The 16,062-nt window shown below is 38.1% G+C and overlaps 1 protein-coding gene across 2 annotated transcripts in view; it reads left to right on the plus strand.

Moving 5' to 3' along the window:
- The window catches only part of ndrg2 (NDRG family member 2), a 105,884-nt gene that overhangs the window by 31,996 nt on the left and 57,826 nt on the right, over nucleotides 1–16,062 (plus strand). For both annotated transcript variants that reach the window (XM_051719205.1, XM_051719196.1), the window contains exon 2: nucleotides 14,659–14,752. In XM_051719205.1, coding sequence (XP_051575165.1) covers nucleotides 14,678–14,752 — 75 coding nt within the window. In that variant the 5' untranslated portion in view covers nucleotides 14,659–14,677. The remainder of the gene's footprint in view (nucleotides 1–14,658; nucleotides 14,753–16,062) is intronic.

Raw genomic sequence — 16,062 nt, forward strand, 5'->3', positions numbered from 1 at the left:
AGGATCTAATTATTGTTGCTTTTAATGAACAATTCTTCAGAAATGCTTAAAATAAACAACCCTACCTCGGGTTCCAATGATTTCCCAGGGATGATGAAACAAATAAAATGGTTTTATGTTAATCGACTGTATGGAAGTATACATTTGTGGTTTCAAGGAGGAGAGTGCATACCTGTGAAAGTATCTGATTTGGTTAGCGAGGTGTTTCTCAGGTAAAGTTTTATGATCAATTAAGAAAAGTGAGGAGCTGCACGTTGTTCAAGTTATTCTCTGAGGAATAAAGGTTGCAAACTCGAGTTCGAAAAGAATGTTTTTAAAGCTCGTTTTGCTTATAACATTGTGTTTTAATTGATGGTGCAATTGGAGCATGTTTATTTCCCATTTTGTTTGTTAAAAGCGTCCACCATGCAATAAACAGAGAATCAACTTGATGTACTAGGATTTATAACTAACGACCAAACTTTACAAATGAAACAATTCCATCTGTACTGTTGTTGTTTTTTTATTTGTTTATATTGCATTCATTTCAGATGAGGGTCCCCTAATTTATTTATTTTTTGTATATATTTGTCCCTGGTGAACACTTATCCAATCATTCCACTCAAATTGGAAGGTATAACTCAACATTTAAGATATTTAAAACAGTGATTCCTGAATAATCAAACTCTGGGGTTAAAAAGTTATTTTATTTTACCAATCTAAAGTTGGTCTTAAAACATACATGGAGATTAAATGAAATATACGATATAGTGTGTAAAACACAACGATAATATCCTTCTGCCACCATAGTACTGGGTTCTTGTCCTCAAGTCACCATCCGATGCATCCTTGTTATTTGACCTTATCAGGAACACAGCCGGGTAATTTTATGCATTATTGGTACTTAAATTCTAATCCTGAAGAACACAACTTCTGCAGTGAATGATGACGTCCACAAGACCATATGAACACAAAAGAATGAACATTTATGCTGCGTTCCAGGCAACTAAGAATTCTATATTTTCCCACCTCTGAACTGAAAATAATGACTGGAACGGCACTTGATCTCGGACATCCGACTTGTGAACTTGTGGTAGATCGATCAACCCCGACTTCAGCGAGTAGCATCATTTGACATCATTTCCAAGGTGCGACCTCCTAGCTGAAACTGGAGCTGGGTTTTGTGAAGCATAAAAACAAACTTAAGTAATTTCACTGCAGGAAATGTCTGTATATGCAAAATACAATAAATGTACACGAGGACGTTAAGAAGAATTGTTTGTGTATGCCAACGTTTTCACCTAATTTGCATATGAAATAGCTACTAGACAGCCAGCTAGCTAGCATCTGGAAGACTGTGCATGTGTTGGATATTCCTACCTCCGACTTAGTATGGAATGCAGAAAAAGTGAGCGGGGTGCGTGAGCGAGACATGAGCAGTGCGTTTTTGTTTCGCCGCCCATATTAATAGATTACAGCAAACACACTGCAAGTGTGAGTTAAGAGTTGAAGCGTCCCAGACCTGTCAGTGTGCGGTTAGTTTCAGGGTTGAGCCTATTTTTGCAGAGTGGCTTACACTGAACTTAGCGGCTCTGGGTGTATAAAATCTAAAATAATCAGGAGATTATAGAAAAGAACAAAAAGCAAATGAAAAATATTTAAGTCGAACCTACAGTACTCAACAAATTATTGGTCTGCATACAAACAAACACAAATTAATTAAATAAAAGAAAAATTAAATAAACTGCATTGCTTTTGCCTGTTTATGTATAGGGATATTGTTAGGGTTCGTGGAGAGAAGGCGAGGACTCAAATGCAGAGTTAGAAGTTATGGGCTTTATTTATGCAAAAGTAAACAAAAACAAACAAAAACTACCCTGTAGGGGAAAAAGCCAAAGTCCAGGACAGGCGACGATCAGACTGGCTGGGCTGGAGGAACAGGACTGCATCAGAACACAACAGGACTAGACAGACACCTAACAGGGTCAACAACCACAATGAGCTGGCACAGGACAGAGAAGACAAGGAGATTAATTAGGGAAGGAAATGAGGAGGTTAAGAAGGGAAGGCAGTTGAGGCAAATTAACTAATAACAAAGTAACAAGGGGGTGGGGCCTAGATGTGAGACAGGAGAGTACATGGCAAACAAAACCTGACAGAAGCCATGTCCTCACAAAGACGAGATATAGAGCATGAGTGTCCGGACCCCGATGCTAAAACCAAGACCGAACTAGACCAATGAGTCAGGACCCATTCACCAAGCTCCAAAGATGAAAACAAACTAGACAGAAGAGCGCACTGCAAGGGACTCAAACCCGAAGCTGTGCGCTCACACAGAGACATGAACAAAGACAGACAGAGCACATGGCCAGGAAATAAACACTGAGCCATGTGCTCAACACAAACACAGAACATGGGTGTCACGATTAGCGGTCAACCGATATATTGCCTTGGCCGATATTTGAAATTTGTTCATTATCGGCATCAGCCTATACATTTTCCCATTTGGCTGATTTGTTTCTTGAGGGTGCTGAGAATCACCTGCTTGCATGTGAAGCGACTGAGACATGTAAACGACCAATCACGGTTCGTTTTGTTGTTACATGCCGTCATGTTACTACAATAATTGACCAGTGTGCAACAAAGTCTCATTTAAACGGTCTGCATATCAGAGCCGCAACAGACGCGTTTGACCTCATAATGTTAAAGTGCTCGCTTGTTTCATTCTCCCTTCCTCAACAGTTTCCTGTGACTTTTAACTGACTTGTCTATTGATAAAAAGGCAAATATCAATAAAAGTAATATCATATGCCGTCAGCAAATATGCGCATATCTCGTTTAAACGGATGTAATAAACCAACCTCACACAGCTTCAGCAGATCCAGCATCCTGTGGAGCACTTATTTATTTACCTCTAAAGCACGTATTCTATCAGCCTCTACCATCTGCAAATATGCAGATATCTCGTTTAAACAGATGTAATTCACTAATCTCATGAAAATCCAAAGTTTTTTTTCCCATTGAGCGCTCATCTAATATCTTCCTCTGAAGTGCATATTCTGTCAGCCAGAATTAAAACTTCAAGATCAGGATCAAAAGTTCCTCTGATTCACAAAACATGACGGTCAGTCCGTGACAATCCAAGCAGGCGATCCAGGCCATTTAAACTGTCAGGAGATTGCTGCTCGCACTGAATCCGCATGTGTGCGTAAGTGTAACTGAAAAGTAAGTGCGCTATAAGAACATGTCATATTCACTATGCACTGTATGTGTAATTCATTTGATTCTGTATTTATTTTTTTTAAATACGAATGTTAATGTGCACATGCCATGCATGGTTGCTGGACTACTGTGTGTACTGTTATTTCCTTCTTCCTAATATATTAACAATTTCTTGTGCAAATAAATTACTACAATTTTATGACTGAACAGAAATCAGAAGAAACTTCTATTTACCATTTAAAATACAATATTATTTTCTATTTTTCTGTTTTATATTATTATTATAAGTTAAAGTTTAGTGCGAAATTAGTAAATATTCAGTAGTGCTAAATAAGAGTTTATTCATTTTTCTGAAAGTTTATGTTATTTACTATATTAAATTGTGTTATATCGGCATTGTATCAGCCAATTGGCCACCCTGCTCTCTGGATATCAACATCGGCCATTAAAACCCATATCGATCGATCACTAGTCAGGATCCTGTCACCACACAGTAAACATGAATGACCAAAGTGACAGGATCCTGACAGATATAGAAGGCCTATAGGCTTTACAACATTCACCGATCACGACCAGGTTCGCTGATAAACATAAACAAATGCACATGACTGCCCGCCATTGTTGTTGAAGCACGACTATAAAATATACATAAAACTTGGGTTCAGATCAGATTCTGTTTAATGGCCATGGCCACTCTGTTTGTAGAATTTGCTTTTGGTACAGCATGTCCCATCATACATCAACAACTTCCAAGACATCTTGCAGAAAAAACACACTATTAAACACAGGCAACACATTGTCACATACCTAGACATTCCATTTGCAAAACACATAAAAATAATAATAATAAAAATGCGGAGAAATACAGGACACAAAACAACTGACCCACCCAAGTGTTGCATAGACAATGAACATAACACCACAGTGTTGCACAGCCTTTTCACAGAGAGAGTATATAAATACATGACAAAACACATGGTCTGGGGGGACGTTTGAGTATGGCAGGCAGTATGGGGAAAGTGTCTTTATAGAATAGTAATCTGTAGGATTGAAGAACTGTTACTGCAGTGGGAAAGAACTGGTTTGTTGAGATGCAGTTACATGAAATCAGTTTGGTAGTGGTACAGAAGTGTAACACCAGTAAAGGTTTGTGCCTTAAAGTTCCTGTAAGCAATTTTTTTCATGGAAAGGTATGCAAAAATGTTTTCCTACTCCCTGAAAGATATCACTGAAATAAGTGTCATGAGATATCTCACCGGCCTCTGTGACCACTCTAGACTCTGTAAACTCAAACAAAAATGTGTCCTCGGACCGTGGTCTCTGACAATTTATGTCTGTCAATCATTTTGCGTGTTCTCATTGTGTTGTCGTTGCAGCGGATTATTGAGGTTTAATGCCATATTCTGATTTATTATTTGTCAGTTGAGGGTCCTATTTCACTACTGTTTTGTTTGAAAAACGTTTGCTCTTATGGAAAGAAACTGGTACTTTTATTCACCAAAGTGGCATTCAACTGATCACAATTTATAGTCAGGACATGAATAACGTGAAAAATTACTATTACAATTTGGAAAAAATGTTCAGAACTTCTTAAACTACTTTTAAAGTGTTCTCATAAAAAAATCCTCCACGTGCAGCAATGACAGCTTTGCAGATCCTTGGTATTCCAGCTGTCAGTTTGTCCAGATAATCAGGTGACATTTCACACCACACTTCCTGTAGCACTTGCCATAGATGTGGCTGTCTCGTCGGGCACTTCTCACGCACCTTACAGTCTAGCTGATCCCACAAAAGCTCAATGGGGTTAAGATCCATAACACTCTTTTCCAATTATTTGTTGTCCAATGTCTGTGTTTCTTTGCCCATTCTAAACTTTTTTCTTTTTGTATTTGTTTCAAAAGTGGCTTTTTCTTTGCAAATTTTCTCATAAGGCCTGCACCCCTGAGTCTTCTCTTTATTGTTATACATGAAACTGGTGTTAAGCGGGTACAATTCAATGAAGCTGTCAGATGAGGACATGTGAGGTGTCTATTTCTCAAACTAGAGGCTCTGATGTACTATTCTCTTGTTTAGTTGTACATCTGGCCTTCCACATCTCTTTCTGTCCTTGTTAGAGCCAGTTGTCCTTTGTCTTTGAAGACTGTAGTGTACACCGTTTGTATGAAATCTTTTCAGTTTTTTTGGCAATTTCAAGCATTGTATAGCCTTTATTCCTCAAAACAATGATTGACTGATGAGTTTCTAGAGAAAGCAATTTCTTTTTTGCCATTTTTGACCAGTCTATTGCATACTGTGGCAACTCAAAAACAAACACAAAGACAATGTTAAGCTTAATTTAACAAACCAAATAGTCAAAAACTTCACACAAATAACTCTGAACCCTCAACCAAAAATCTTGAATCTTAACACACACCCCCAAAAGGCATGAGTTGTGTCTCCAACTTCTGATTGGCAATGCCAGCAGGTGGGTGTGTCTTTAAGACCAAGTTTATATAATCTAGAGGGGGTCCAGTAAAATCTATGTAAAATCTTAAATTGCATAAGGCAAACCCTTGCATCTCTAGATGCAGACTTGACATTTTTTAGAATCCTAGTCCACATTCCTTCCTCCAGTACCAAATTCAGATCTTTCTCCCATAATCTCTTGATAGAAGTTAAAGCTTCATCCCCCAGACTCTGAATTAGCAGGGAGTAATACACTGATGCCTCATGACCTTTTCCAAAAGCAGTAAGCACCTCTCCCAAAGCATCTGCTGCCTTAGGGGGGTGTGTGGTACTCCCAAAAACCGTACAGAGCATGTGGCGCAGCTGTAAATACCTATAAAACTGAGATCTGGGAATCCCAAAATGATGACCAGAATTCTCAAAAGATCTCAACTCTCCACTCTCATACAGGTCGCCGAGTGTAGCAACCCCCTCACAATCCACTCTGACCAACAGAAAGGGGACTTATTGAAACATAATTTGGGGTTCAGCCATATGCTTGTGGCAACATATAAATAAATGTCTGAATTAAATACTCTGGCCACTCTTGTCCAAATCACATGCAAATGTGAAATAACAGGGTGTGACTTAACTTCTCCAGTTAGTTTGATAGAAAGACTTTGCAATGGTGAAATAGGGGCAAGGACTTCATGTTCAATAGAAAACTAGGGAGGGGCTCTTTCAAGTGGAAGCGACCAATGAGCCAAATGCCTGAGACCGAACGCATAATAATATGCTTGGGTAGGCCTAGCCCACCTTTATCAATCTGCCTATATAATTTGTTGAAATGTAGTCTGGGATGTTTACCATTCCAAATGAAGGACTTTGCAATGCTGTCAAATTGCTTGAAATAAGAGAGGGGGACATCTATAGGGAGTGACTGTAGCAGGTAGTTGAATTTTGGAAAACAGTTCATTTTAATAACATTAATCTTCCCAATCATCGATAAATGTAATGAAGCTCACCTGTCCACATCACTCAAAAACCTTTTTATTAAGGGGTCAAAATTAACTCTAACTAAATCAGACAAATTTGCTAGGAATAAAATACCCAAATACCTAATGCCCTGTTTGAGCCACTGGAAGGAGCTTGGCTGGAAGGCCGTTACTGTACAATACGCTGTCAGAGCCAAAGCTTCGGATTTAGACCAATTGACTTTGTATCCTGAGAACTTGGAAAAGGAATTAATAATTCTGTGGAGGCAAGGCATAGATCTTGTAGGGTCAGAGACAAATAATAAAATATAATCTGCGTAAAGCAGAAGCTTATGCGCCACACCTCCCGCCATCACCACTGGAAAATCATCCTCCTTTCTTATCGCAGCTGCTAATGGTTCCAGGGCAAGACAGAACAATAATGGGGAAAGAGGGCAACCCTGCCAAGTGCCCCTATTCAGAGTAAAATAATCTGAAATTAATACATTTGTTTGTACCGCTGCTACAGGGTGTCTATAAAGTAACATAATCCAACCAATGAATATACTCCCGAACCCATACCTTTCCAAAATCTTAAAAAGATAATCCCATTCTACCATACCTTAATTACCTCGTCAAGCTCCTCCAAGGTTATGTCAGAATCAAGATCATTTTTTTGCTCAGTCATCAATTTAGGGAGTTGTTTTTTTTATCTTTTATAAATTTTTTATAAATTTTCTAATATCTTCATCAGTAGATGAAGACTTGGAACAATAAAGATCAAGATAGAACTCTTTTAAGGCATTATTAATATCAATGGCCGTGGTAAAAAAATGTCAACACCAGCAGATTTCACTGAGGGAATGGTAGAAAAAGACTCTCTCTGCTTTATATATCTAGCCAAAAGCTTCCCTGCTTTATCCCCCGACTCAAAGTATGACTGTCTTGCCCTGAATAACCAAAACTCCACTTTCTGTGACAAAATAGCATTATATCTGTATTTCAATCGGGTCAATTCTCTGAGGCCATCAGACAACATTTTGCATTTCAGCTCTGCCTCTGCACTTTTAATATTCTCTTCCAACTCCACGAGTTCTCGGGCTTTGGAGTTTTTGGTAAATGAGGCATACTTGTGATCCGACCCCTAAGAACTGCCTTAAGTGCCTCCCAAGCCACACCCACAGAGGATACTGAGGACCTGTTGGTCTCCATATAAACATTGATTTCAGTCTTTAACATTTGTTGGAAATCAGGATTTTGCAAAAGGGATACATTAAAGCGCCAACTATATGACTTCGTTTTCTCCGTATGTGGCAAAATCTCTAAACTCACCAGGGCATGATCTGAGACTAAGATGTTTCCAATTGAGCAATCAACAACAGATGAAATGAGGGACTTAAAAAAATAAAAAATAAAAAAAAAATCTATTCTAGAATAAATCTTATGGACTGATGAAAAAAATGTATAGTCCCTACCAGATGGGTTCAAAAGTCGCCAAATATCCGCAAGACCAAAATTTTTACACATCCTGTGAAGTGTCAGTGTTGCTCTAGGGGGCTTAAACACTTTTGCTTCACTATGATCAAGGACTGAGTCCATCAAAAGATTAAAGTCTCCTCCCAATATTATTTTGACATTTTTAACATTTGTACAGGTGTTTTACATTCACATGAGTAGCGACAAGATCGCAAGCAAAGCCAGCCGCCCACCGCGTCCTGTGTAAATCCGCCTTAAGATGAATCGCCTATGTTGTATCCTTCGTCATTTTGGAAGTTGCTTTGGATAATGGCATCTGCAAAATGAAAAATGGAAATGTATTTAGTACCTTTATGGACACTGCATTTGGAGCTACTGTAGCAGTTTGTGTAAGGGGTGGTTTGTTAAATTTAGTTGTATGCTTGATACAGACATGAATTCTTGATGGTAAAAAAAAAAAAAATCACAGCCTACTTCAGATCTACAGAAAATGACTTAATGTGCCTAACCGTGACCATGTTTTCACCTTATGCGCCAGAGAAACAATTGCACAGCCATCGTGATAATTTTGTCTTTGAACTTCCGGTCTAGTGTTTTCTATCTAGATACATGGTTTTGATGTTAAAGTGTAATTAGCTAGGAAATCAGAGGATGTCATAACATCTGGGAGCAGAAGGGGAAGATTTTAAAACTAGAGTAATTCATTTATAAATACTAGGGTTGTCATAAAATATCGATATAACGATTACTGATCGGCTCGTTATTTTAACCAAATATTTTTGAGGCATCAATATTTTAAAATTAGCTGACATTTAAATTAGAAGCCCAATTCTGTTTAACAGTCTGGCGTAATACCATTGGGAGACTACAAGAGGGCGATATAATATATATCTCTCTCACTTACACACAAATACACACACACACACACAGGACGAGGTAATGCGGCGCAGGAGATAGCTGTCCAAAGTAACGAAAGGTTTTTGTACTTCAAGAATGAACAAAGTGACGTTGATGAGCAGGTTAGTTTATGAAAATGGTGAAACTGTGTAAAGTGAACGATTAGAAATGGTGACGTTTATTATGCAATTTCTCAGTATGTAGAAACTAGGTCTTTCATTCAAGCTGTCAAACCACAAAACAATATACTTGTAACTGAAAATAAAATGTGCGAAACGCACCAGTAGAAGTGCAAAAATGCCACCCACTGCTTCAGCTCAGATACTGTGTCTATGAGGCGATTACTGTAAATATTGTATTAATTTTCATATAAGTGATTGAACCTAAATAAAATGCCACATATTGATTCAAAAAATGTTTTATAACTATAAATATTGGAATGAGCTATTTGTTATATAAATGTAAAATTATAGAATTAAGGCTAAACTATGTCATTGTAAATATTGATGGCATCTTGCCACCTGTCTCCACATTTGAAGAGTTCTGCATATTTTTAATGACTAAAGAAACAGACTGCATGTTATTTCATATTTTTATTGGCAAATTAGTATAGTATAAATAACATCACATCAATAATTAAAATGGGAGGGCAACAAATGAACATTCAAAATCTACAAAACACTCTGCCAATAACCCGCCTGGGCAATTATATTTTGTGTTTATCTGACACCTGTTGCAGAAGAGAAAATTAAAGTATACTGTCCATGGCCCATTTGTATACATTGCAAAGTCTATTTTCCAAACATAAGCTATACATGTTTCCATAGTCTGTTTTCACCCGGTACACCGACTCATCCACTCACAGCTTTCCACGAGGCTGTTTTACTATTTATGTCTCTATATACACTCAGAGAAACGTTATTTGTCAGGGGGAAATTCAGCAACAGCGAGTATATTCATCTCCATGTTGTTTCTGACTACATAAAAGCTAAGTGTCATTTGATAGGTTGTGAATAAATTCAGCTCTGATTGGTCAGTGACAAGCAGCAGCCTCGGAAAGATATAAAATATTTTTTTCTTGCGCGGTGTGCACCATAAGCAGTCGTGCACAACAAAGCGGCAGGTTTCTCGTGAACGAGCTTGGAAAGCGACACCACTTCAACTGTTTTGCCGCTTGCCGCCTCTCTCTCATTGAAAATGAGTAGGGAAAGCGCGGTGACAGCGTCACGTGTAAAACCGCCTTTAAGGAGACCGTAGCACAAAAAGTACTGTATTATAAAGTTTTAATTGCATCAAAAAAGTACTATTCAAGACAGAGATTAGAGTGCAACAAGAATTTTCATTTTTTATTTTATGAGTTTATGGTCATGCTCATTAAAAATATGTGTCTTTTGCTGTTTTTTGAAGACATAAATAATCATTATTAAACCTTTATAAACATTTAAAATGTATGAATAGTTTCATCTTGGGTACTGCAAATTGGGTACTGCAAAAATATGAACAAATAATTAATAAAAAAATCATGCTTTCATCAATAAACAAACAGTAAGTGTGTGGCTTTTACAGACCTTGGTTACTAATTAGCTGGACATTAATGAATATTTTTTAAACATGAATAGTGTTTGAAGTGGTGAAAAATACTAATAATTTCTAAAAACATTTGCAAATGTAAAAAAAGTGCATGAGCTCATTTATAAATAATTTATGAAAAAATTGAATTACATCTGTAAGCATTTGAATGTACATTAACAAATGATCTGTTAATTATTATGTAACTGTTAAAATATTATTTTATAGATGTTAAAGAGTGCAAAGCCTGGTTGGAATGAAAGCTTAACATTTGTAAAGATTTTAATTTACATTCAGCATTATGTAATGTTAGTTAAATTCATTGTTAACATTAACAAATGCGTTCTCGTATTTCTAACTATTTAAATATACATTAACTAATGATCTGTTAAGCATTACATAATGTTTGTTAAAGATTTATTAATGAAAGTTATTATAAAGTATTAACCAAAATTATTTTCCCTCTGATTTCTTGAGTCATAACGCATCTCTAGACTTGCGTCGTTTTTGAGCTCTGCCCACTAGATTTTCCTCCTTTCGGAAAAACCTACTTTTTAAACTTCTCCTAGACCATACAGTGCATCCGGAAAGTATTCACAGCGCTTCACTTTTTCCACATTTTGTTATGTTACAGCCTTATTCCAAAATGGATTAAATTAATTATTTTCCTCAAAATTCTACAAACAATACCCCATAATGACAATGTGAAAGAAGTTTGTTTGAAATCTTTGCAAATTTATTAAAAATAAAAAACGAAAAAAAAAATCACATGTACATAAGTATTCACAGCCTTTGCCATGACACTCAAAATTGAGCTCAGGTGCATCCTGTTTCCACCTATCATCCTTGAGATGTTTCTACAACTTGATTGGAGTCCACCTGTGGTAAATTCAGTTGATTGGACATGATTTGGAAAGGCACACACCTGTCTATATAAGGTCCCACAGTTAACAGTGCATGTCAGAGCACAAACCAAGCCATGAAGTCCAAGGAATTGTCTGTAGACCTCCGAGACAGGATTGTATTGAGGCACAGATCTGGGGAAGGGTACAGAAAAATTTCTGTAGCATTGAAGGTCCCAATGAGCACAGTGGCCTCCATCATCCGTAAATGGAAGAAGTTTGGAACCACCAGGACACTTCCTAGAGCTGGCCGCCCGGCCAAACTGAGCGATCGTGGGAGAAGGGCCTTAGTCAGGGAGGTGACCAAAAACCTGATGGTCACTCTGACAGAGCTCTGTGGAGAGAGGAGAACCTTCCAGAAGAACAACCTTCTGCAGCACTCCACCAATCAGGCCTGTATGGTAGAGTGGCCAGACGGAAGCCACTCCTCAGTAAAAGGCACAAGATTGAACTCTTTGGCCGGAATGGCAAGCGTCATGTCTGGAGGAAACCAGGCACCGCTCATCACCTGGCCAATACCATCCCTACAGTGAAGCATGGTGGTGGCAGCATCATGCTGTGGGGATGTTTTTCAGCGGCAGGAACTGGGAGACTAGTCAGGATCGAGGGAAAGATGAATGCAGCAATGTACAGAGACATCCTTGATGAAAACCTGCTCCAGAGTGCTCTGGACCTCAGACTGGGGCGAAGGTTCATCTTCCAACAGGACAATGACCCTAAGCACACAGCCAAGATAACAAAGGTGTGGCTACGGGACAACTCTGTGAATGTCCTTGAGTGGCCCAGCCAGAGCCCAGACTTGAACCTGATTGAACATCTCTGGAGAGATCTGAAAAACGCTCCCCATCCAACCTGATTGAGCTTGAGAGGTCCTGCAAAGAAGAATGGGAGAAACTGCCCAAAAATAGGTGTGCCAAGCTTGTAGCATCATACTCAAAAAGACTTGAGGCTGTAATTTGTGCCAAAGGTGCTTCAACAAAGTATTGAGCAAAGGCTGTGAATACTTATGTACATGTGATTTATTTTTTTTATTTTTTTTATTTTTTTCGTTTTTTTTTTTATAAATTTTGCAAAGATTTCAAACAAACTTCTTTCACGTTGTCATTATGGGTATTGTTTGTAGAATTTTGAGGAAAATAATGAATTTATTTTGGAATAAGGCTGTAACATAACAAAATGTGGAAAAAGTGAAGCACTGTGAATACTTTCCGGATGCACTGTATGTCCAATTTGCACAAACTTTTTCATGTATCGTCTAGGGACAAAAAGTTATCAAAAGCTTTTTGATAGACCAAACTGTTCTCAATTAACACTTCCGCGAATTCATTTGCGATAATGCCAAAATGTATGTGAGGCTGTATCTTCCCAATGCTTTAGTGTATTAACACTAAACATGGTATATGTCATCACAAGCATGACCTGAGGAAACCTGCACAGTTTTGGCACAGCGCAACCTAGTGGTCAGGAAAAAGTTGTTATTTTTTTCTCCCCTTGTCTCCCCAATTTGGAATGCCCAATTCCCAATGCGCTCTAAGTCCTCATAGTGGTGTATTGACTCGCCTCAATCCGGGTGGCGGAGGGCGAATCTCAGTTGCGTCTGAGACCGTCAATCCACGCATCTTATCACGTGGCTTTTTGAGCGTGTTACCGTGGAGACCTAGCACATGTGGACGCTTCAGGCTATTCTCTGCGACATCCATGCACAACTCACCACGTGCCCCACCGAGAGCGAGAACCACATTATAGCGACCACGAGGAGGTTAACCCAATGTGACTCTACCCACCCTTGCAACCGGGCCAACTGGTTGCTTAGAAAGCCTGACTGGAGACACTTAGCACGCTCTGAATTCGAACTTGTGATTCCAGGTGTGGTAGTCAGCATCTTTACTTGCTGAGCTACCCAGGCCCCAAAAATGGCTATTATTGCTTATTATATCTGAATAGTTTGGCCTAAAATCATGAGATTAGTCTCTTATAAAGTGTTGGGCCAGCACCACCTTGTGGTCAAAAGTTATTATGAAATGTGTAAAACTGCTTATAACATTTGATTAATTTGTCCTATCATTCTGTTTTTCCTCACTCTAGATTTCTTGAGTAATGTCAAGTACAGGGATGTACTCAATTTTCTATGGTCGGCTATATGGTCTGCCATGTTGAATTTAATTGAAAACCTACTTTTTCGAAGTCCGATTCGCTCAAAATTTGTTGCATATCATCAAGAGACACTCACGTCAAAGTTTATCAAAAGCTTTTACATAGATCAAACGGTTCTCTTGAATAATGCATCAGTGAAATAGATGGCATGAGACCAAAAAGGTTTGGAGGCTGTATCTCGGCAAAGCTTTGGCGTATTGATATGAAACTTGGTTTCACCCTGATCGCACCACATACATTTGGTGACAGCGCCACCTATTGGTCAAAAGTTATTATAAATTGTATTATAAGCAATTCTATTTAGGTTTTTTATACTAATTTTTTTTTTTTTTTTTTTTTTTTTTTTTTACAGTCGTAATCAGTGATGTCCAATCATACTACCTTACATGCAGTTGGTGTAACTGATCCCGTAATTAAGGGCCAAGATCCGCCTAGTGGTCAAAAGCTATAAAAAATGTTTATATCTACAAATGAACTTCTTGGTTTAAAATTATGATTTTTTAATTGAATTATTTGGCCATGCTTGCTTAGCTGTTAGTCCTCTGAAACTATATTACATCATAAAATATACGTGCCTTTGAAAATATCACGAAAATTATCCAACATTATTGCTGATTTTGCTGCAGTTTACATTCTGAAATGATGCTGGTGAAAATCCTGTAGTCTAGAAAACGGCTGTAATAACTAGTGAATTTGTTGCGCTCAACATATCACAAGTGGGATGCCTCAGACTTTTTGAACAGGATATCTGAACATCAAAATGTGCTCAACCAATATGATCGAGAGACCAGTTAAACTTCTCACACCACTTTAAGGGTTCATTTAGAAGATGCTTTAGAAAGAAATATGTGTTGAATATGTTTTTAAATGTTTTCTCTCTCTCGCTCTCTCTCACTTTCTCTCTCTTGCTGTTAATTTGTTCTTTTTGTAATTTCTAAATAAGATGGGTAAAATATGGACATGCAGAGTGTATGTGAGAGAGTGTGTGTGCATGAGAGTGTGCACTTGTTGTTAAGAGGGTGGTTTAATGTTGTTTATGATGCATACAATTCACGTTCCAGGACAGCATAACCGATAACCATGACGACTGAAATGCAGGAGATCGCCATGACTGAAGAGAAGCCTTTACTGCCAGGTCAACTGGACGCTGTGAAGGTCAGACACACGTGTGTGTGTGCACACAAATTCACTCACGCAGCTTTATGCCTTTCAGACATCATACATGAAAGTCTCGCACGTGGACAGCACTCACTGAATTAAATGTTCAATGTGTTGAGGTCATGTGACAACAATGTAGCATACTACAATTTGAAATGTTTATTGGTGAATAAGGCCTACTCTTTAAAAAATAATAACCAGTATGAGTGTATACTGTGCAGTATTCTGTAAGAACAGTAGTAAATTAGTCTAGTAGTATTCCGAACAAACAGTAGACACTTATGTTTGTTCTCTACACCTTTGAGTGAATACAGGTGAAAAGTCACGTAAGGAGAGATGTTGCCTCAACTTCGGAATGATTTGTTCTATACGCTGTCAATAAGCGATAATGCCCGCTCATGCTCTCAGAAGGTTTCCGCAAATCGCTTTGAATGGGACAAGCTGATTAAAGTAGAGAGACTATTTACAGAGTAAACATCTAACTGAATTGGACAACTCCACTTCTGGTCACGTCTAAATATAAATGAACTTGAAATGACTTGAAACATGTATTGTCAGTGAGCCGGTTTTTAGTGAGCACTAAAACTTCACCCAAAAATGAAAATTCTCTCATCATTTACTCACCCCCATGCCATCTAAGATATGTATGACTTTCTTTCTTGTGCAGAACACAAACGAAGACTTTTAGAAGAATATCTCAGCTCTGTAGGTCCATACAATGCAAGTGAATGGTGATCAGGCCTTTGAAGCTCCAAAAAGCAGAGAAAGTCTGAATAAACATAATCCATTAGGATCCAGTAGTTTAATCATTGTCTTCTGAAGCGATCCAGTTGGGTTTGGGTGAGAACAGACAAAAAATGTAACTCCTTTTTTCATTGGACATCTTGACAGCACTCTTCTTGGCGATCATGGTTTCAAGCTCGATTATACTTCCTATAGCGCCATCTAGCGCTCTTCTCGTGCGTCAAGCACTAGGAAATGTAATCGAGCTTGAAATATTAATTGTGCCTAGAGACTGCAATGGCAAGATGTTCAGTGAAAAAGGTGTTGTATTTTGGTTCGTTCTCAACCAAAACCAACTGGATTGCTTCAGAAGACATTGATTAAACCTCTGGAGCTGTATGGATGACTTTATCTCCATTTTGTAGCTTCAAAGGCCTGATCACCATTCACTTGCATTGTTGTGACCAACAGAGCTGAGATATTCTTCTAAAAATCTTCGTTTGTGTTCTGCAGAAAAAGTACAAAGATAATTTTGAAGCAATGTAAAAATAAGAATTATTATACAGCATAACCTTGATGAGTCT

Source organism: Myxocyprinus asiaticus, chromosome 2 (genome assembly GCF_019703515.2).
Source record: "Myxocyprinus asiaticus isolate MX2 ecotype Aquarium Trade chromosome 2, UBuf_Myxa_2, whole genome shotgun sequence".
In the NCBI taxonomy this organism is placed as follows: Eukaryota; Metazoa; Chordata; class Actinopteri; order Cypriniformes; family Catostomidae; genus Myxocyprinus; species Myxocyprinus asiaticus.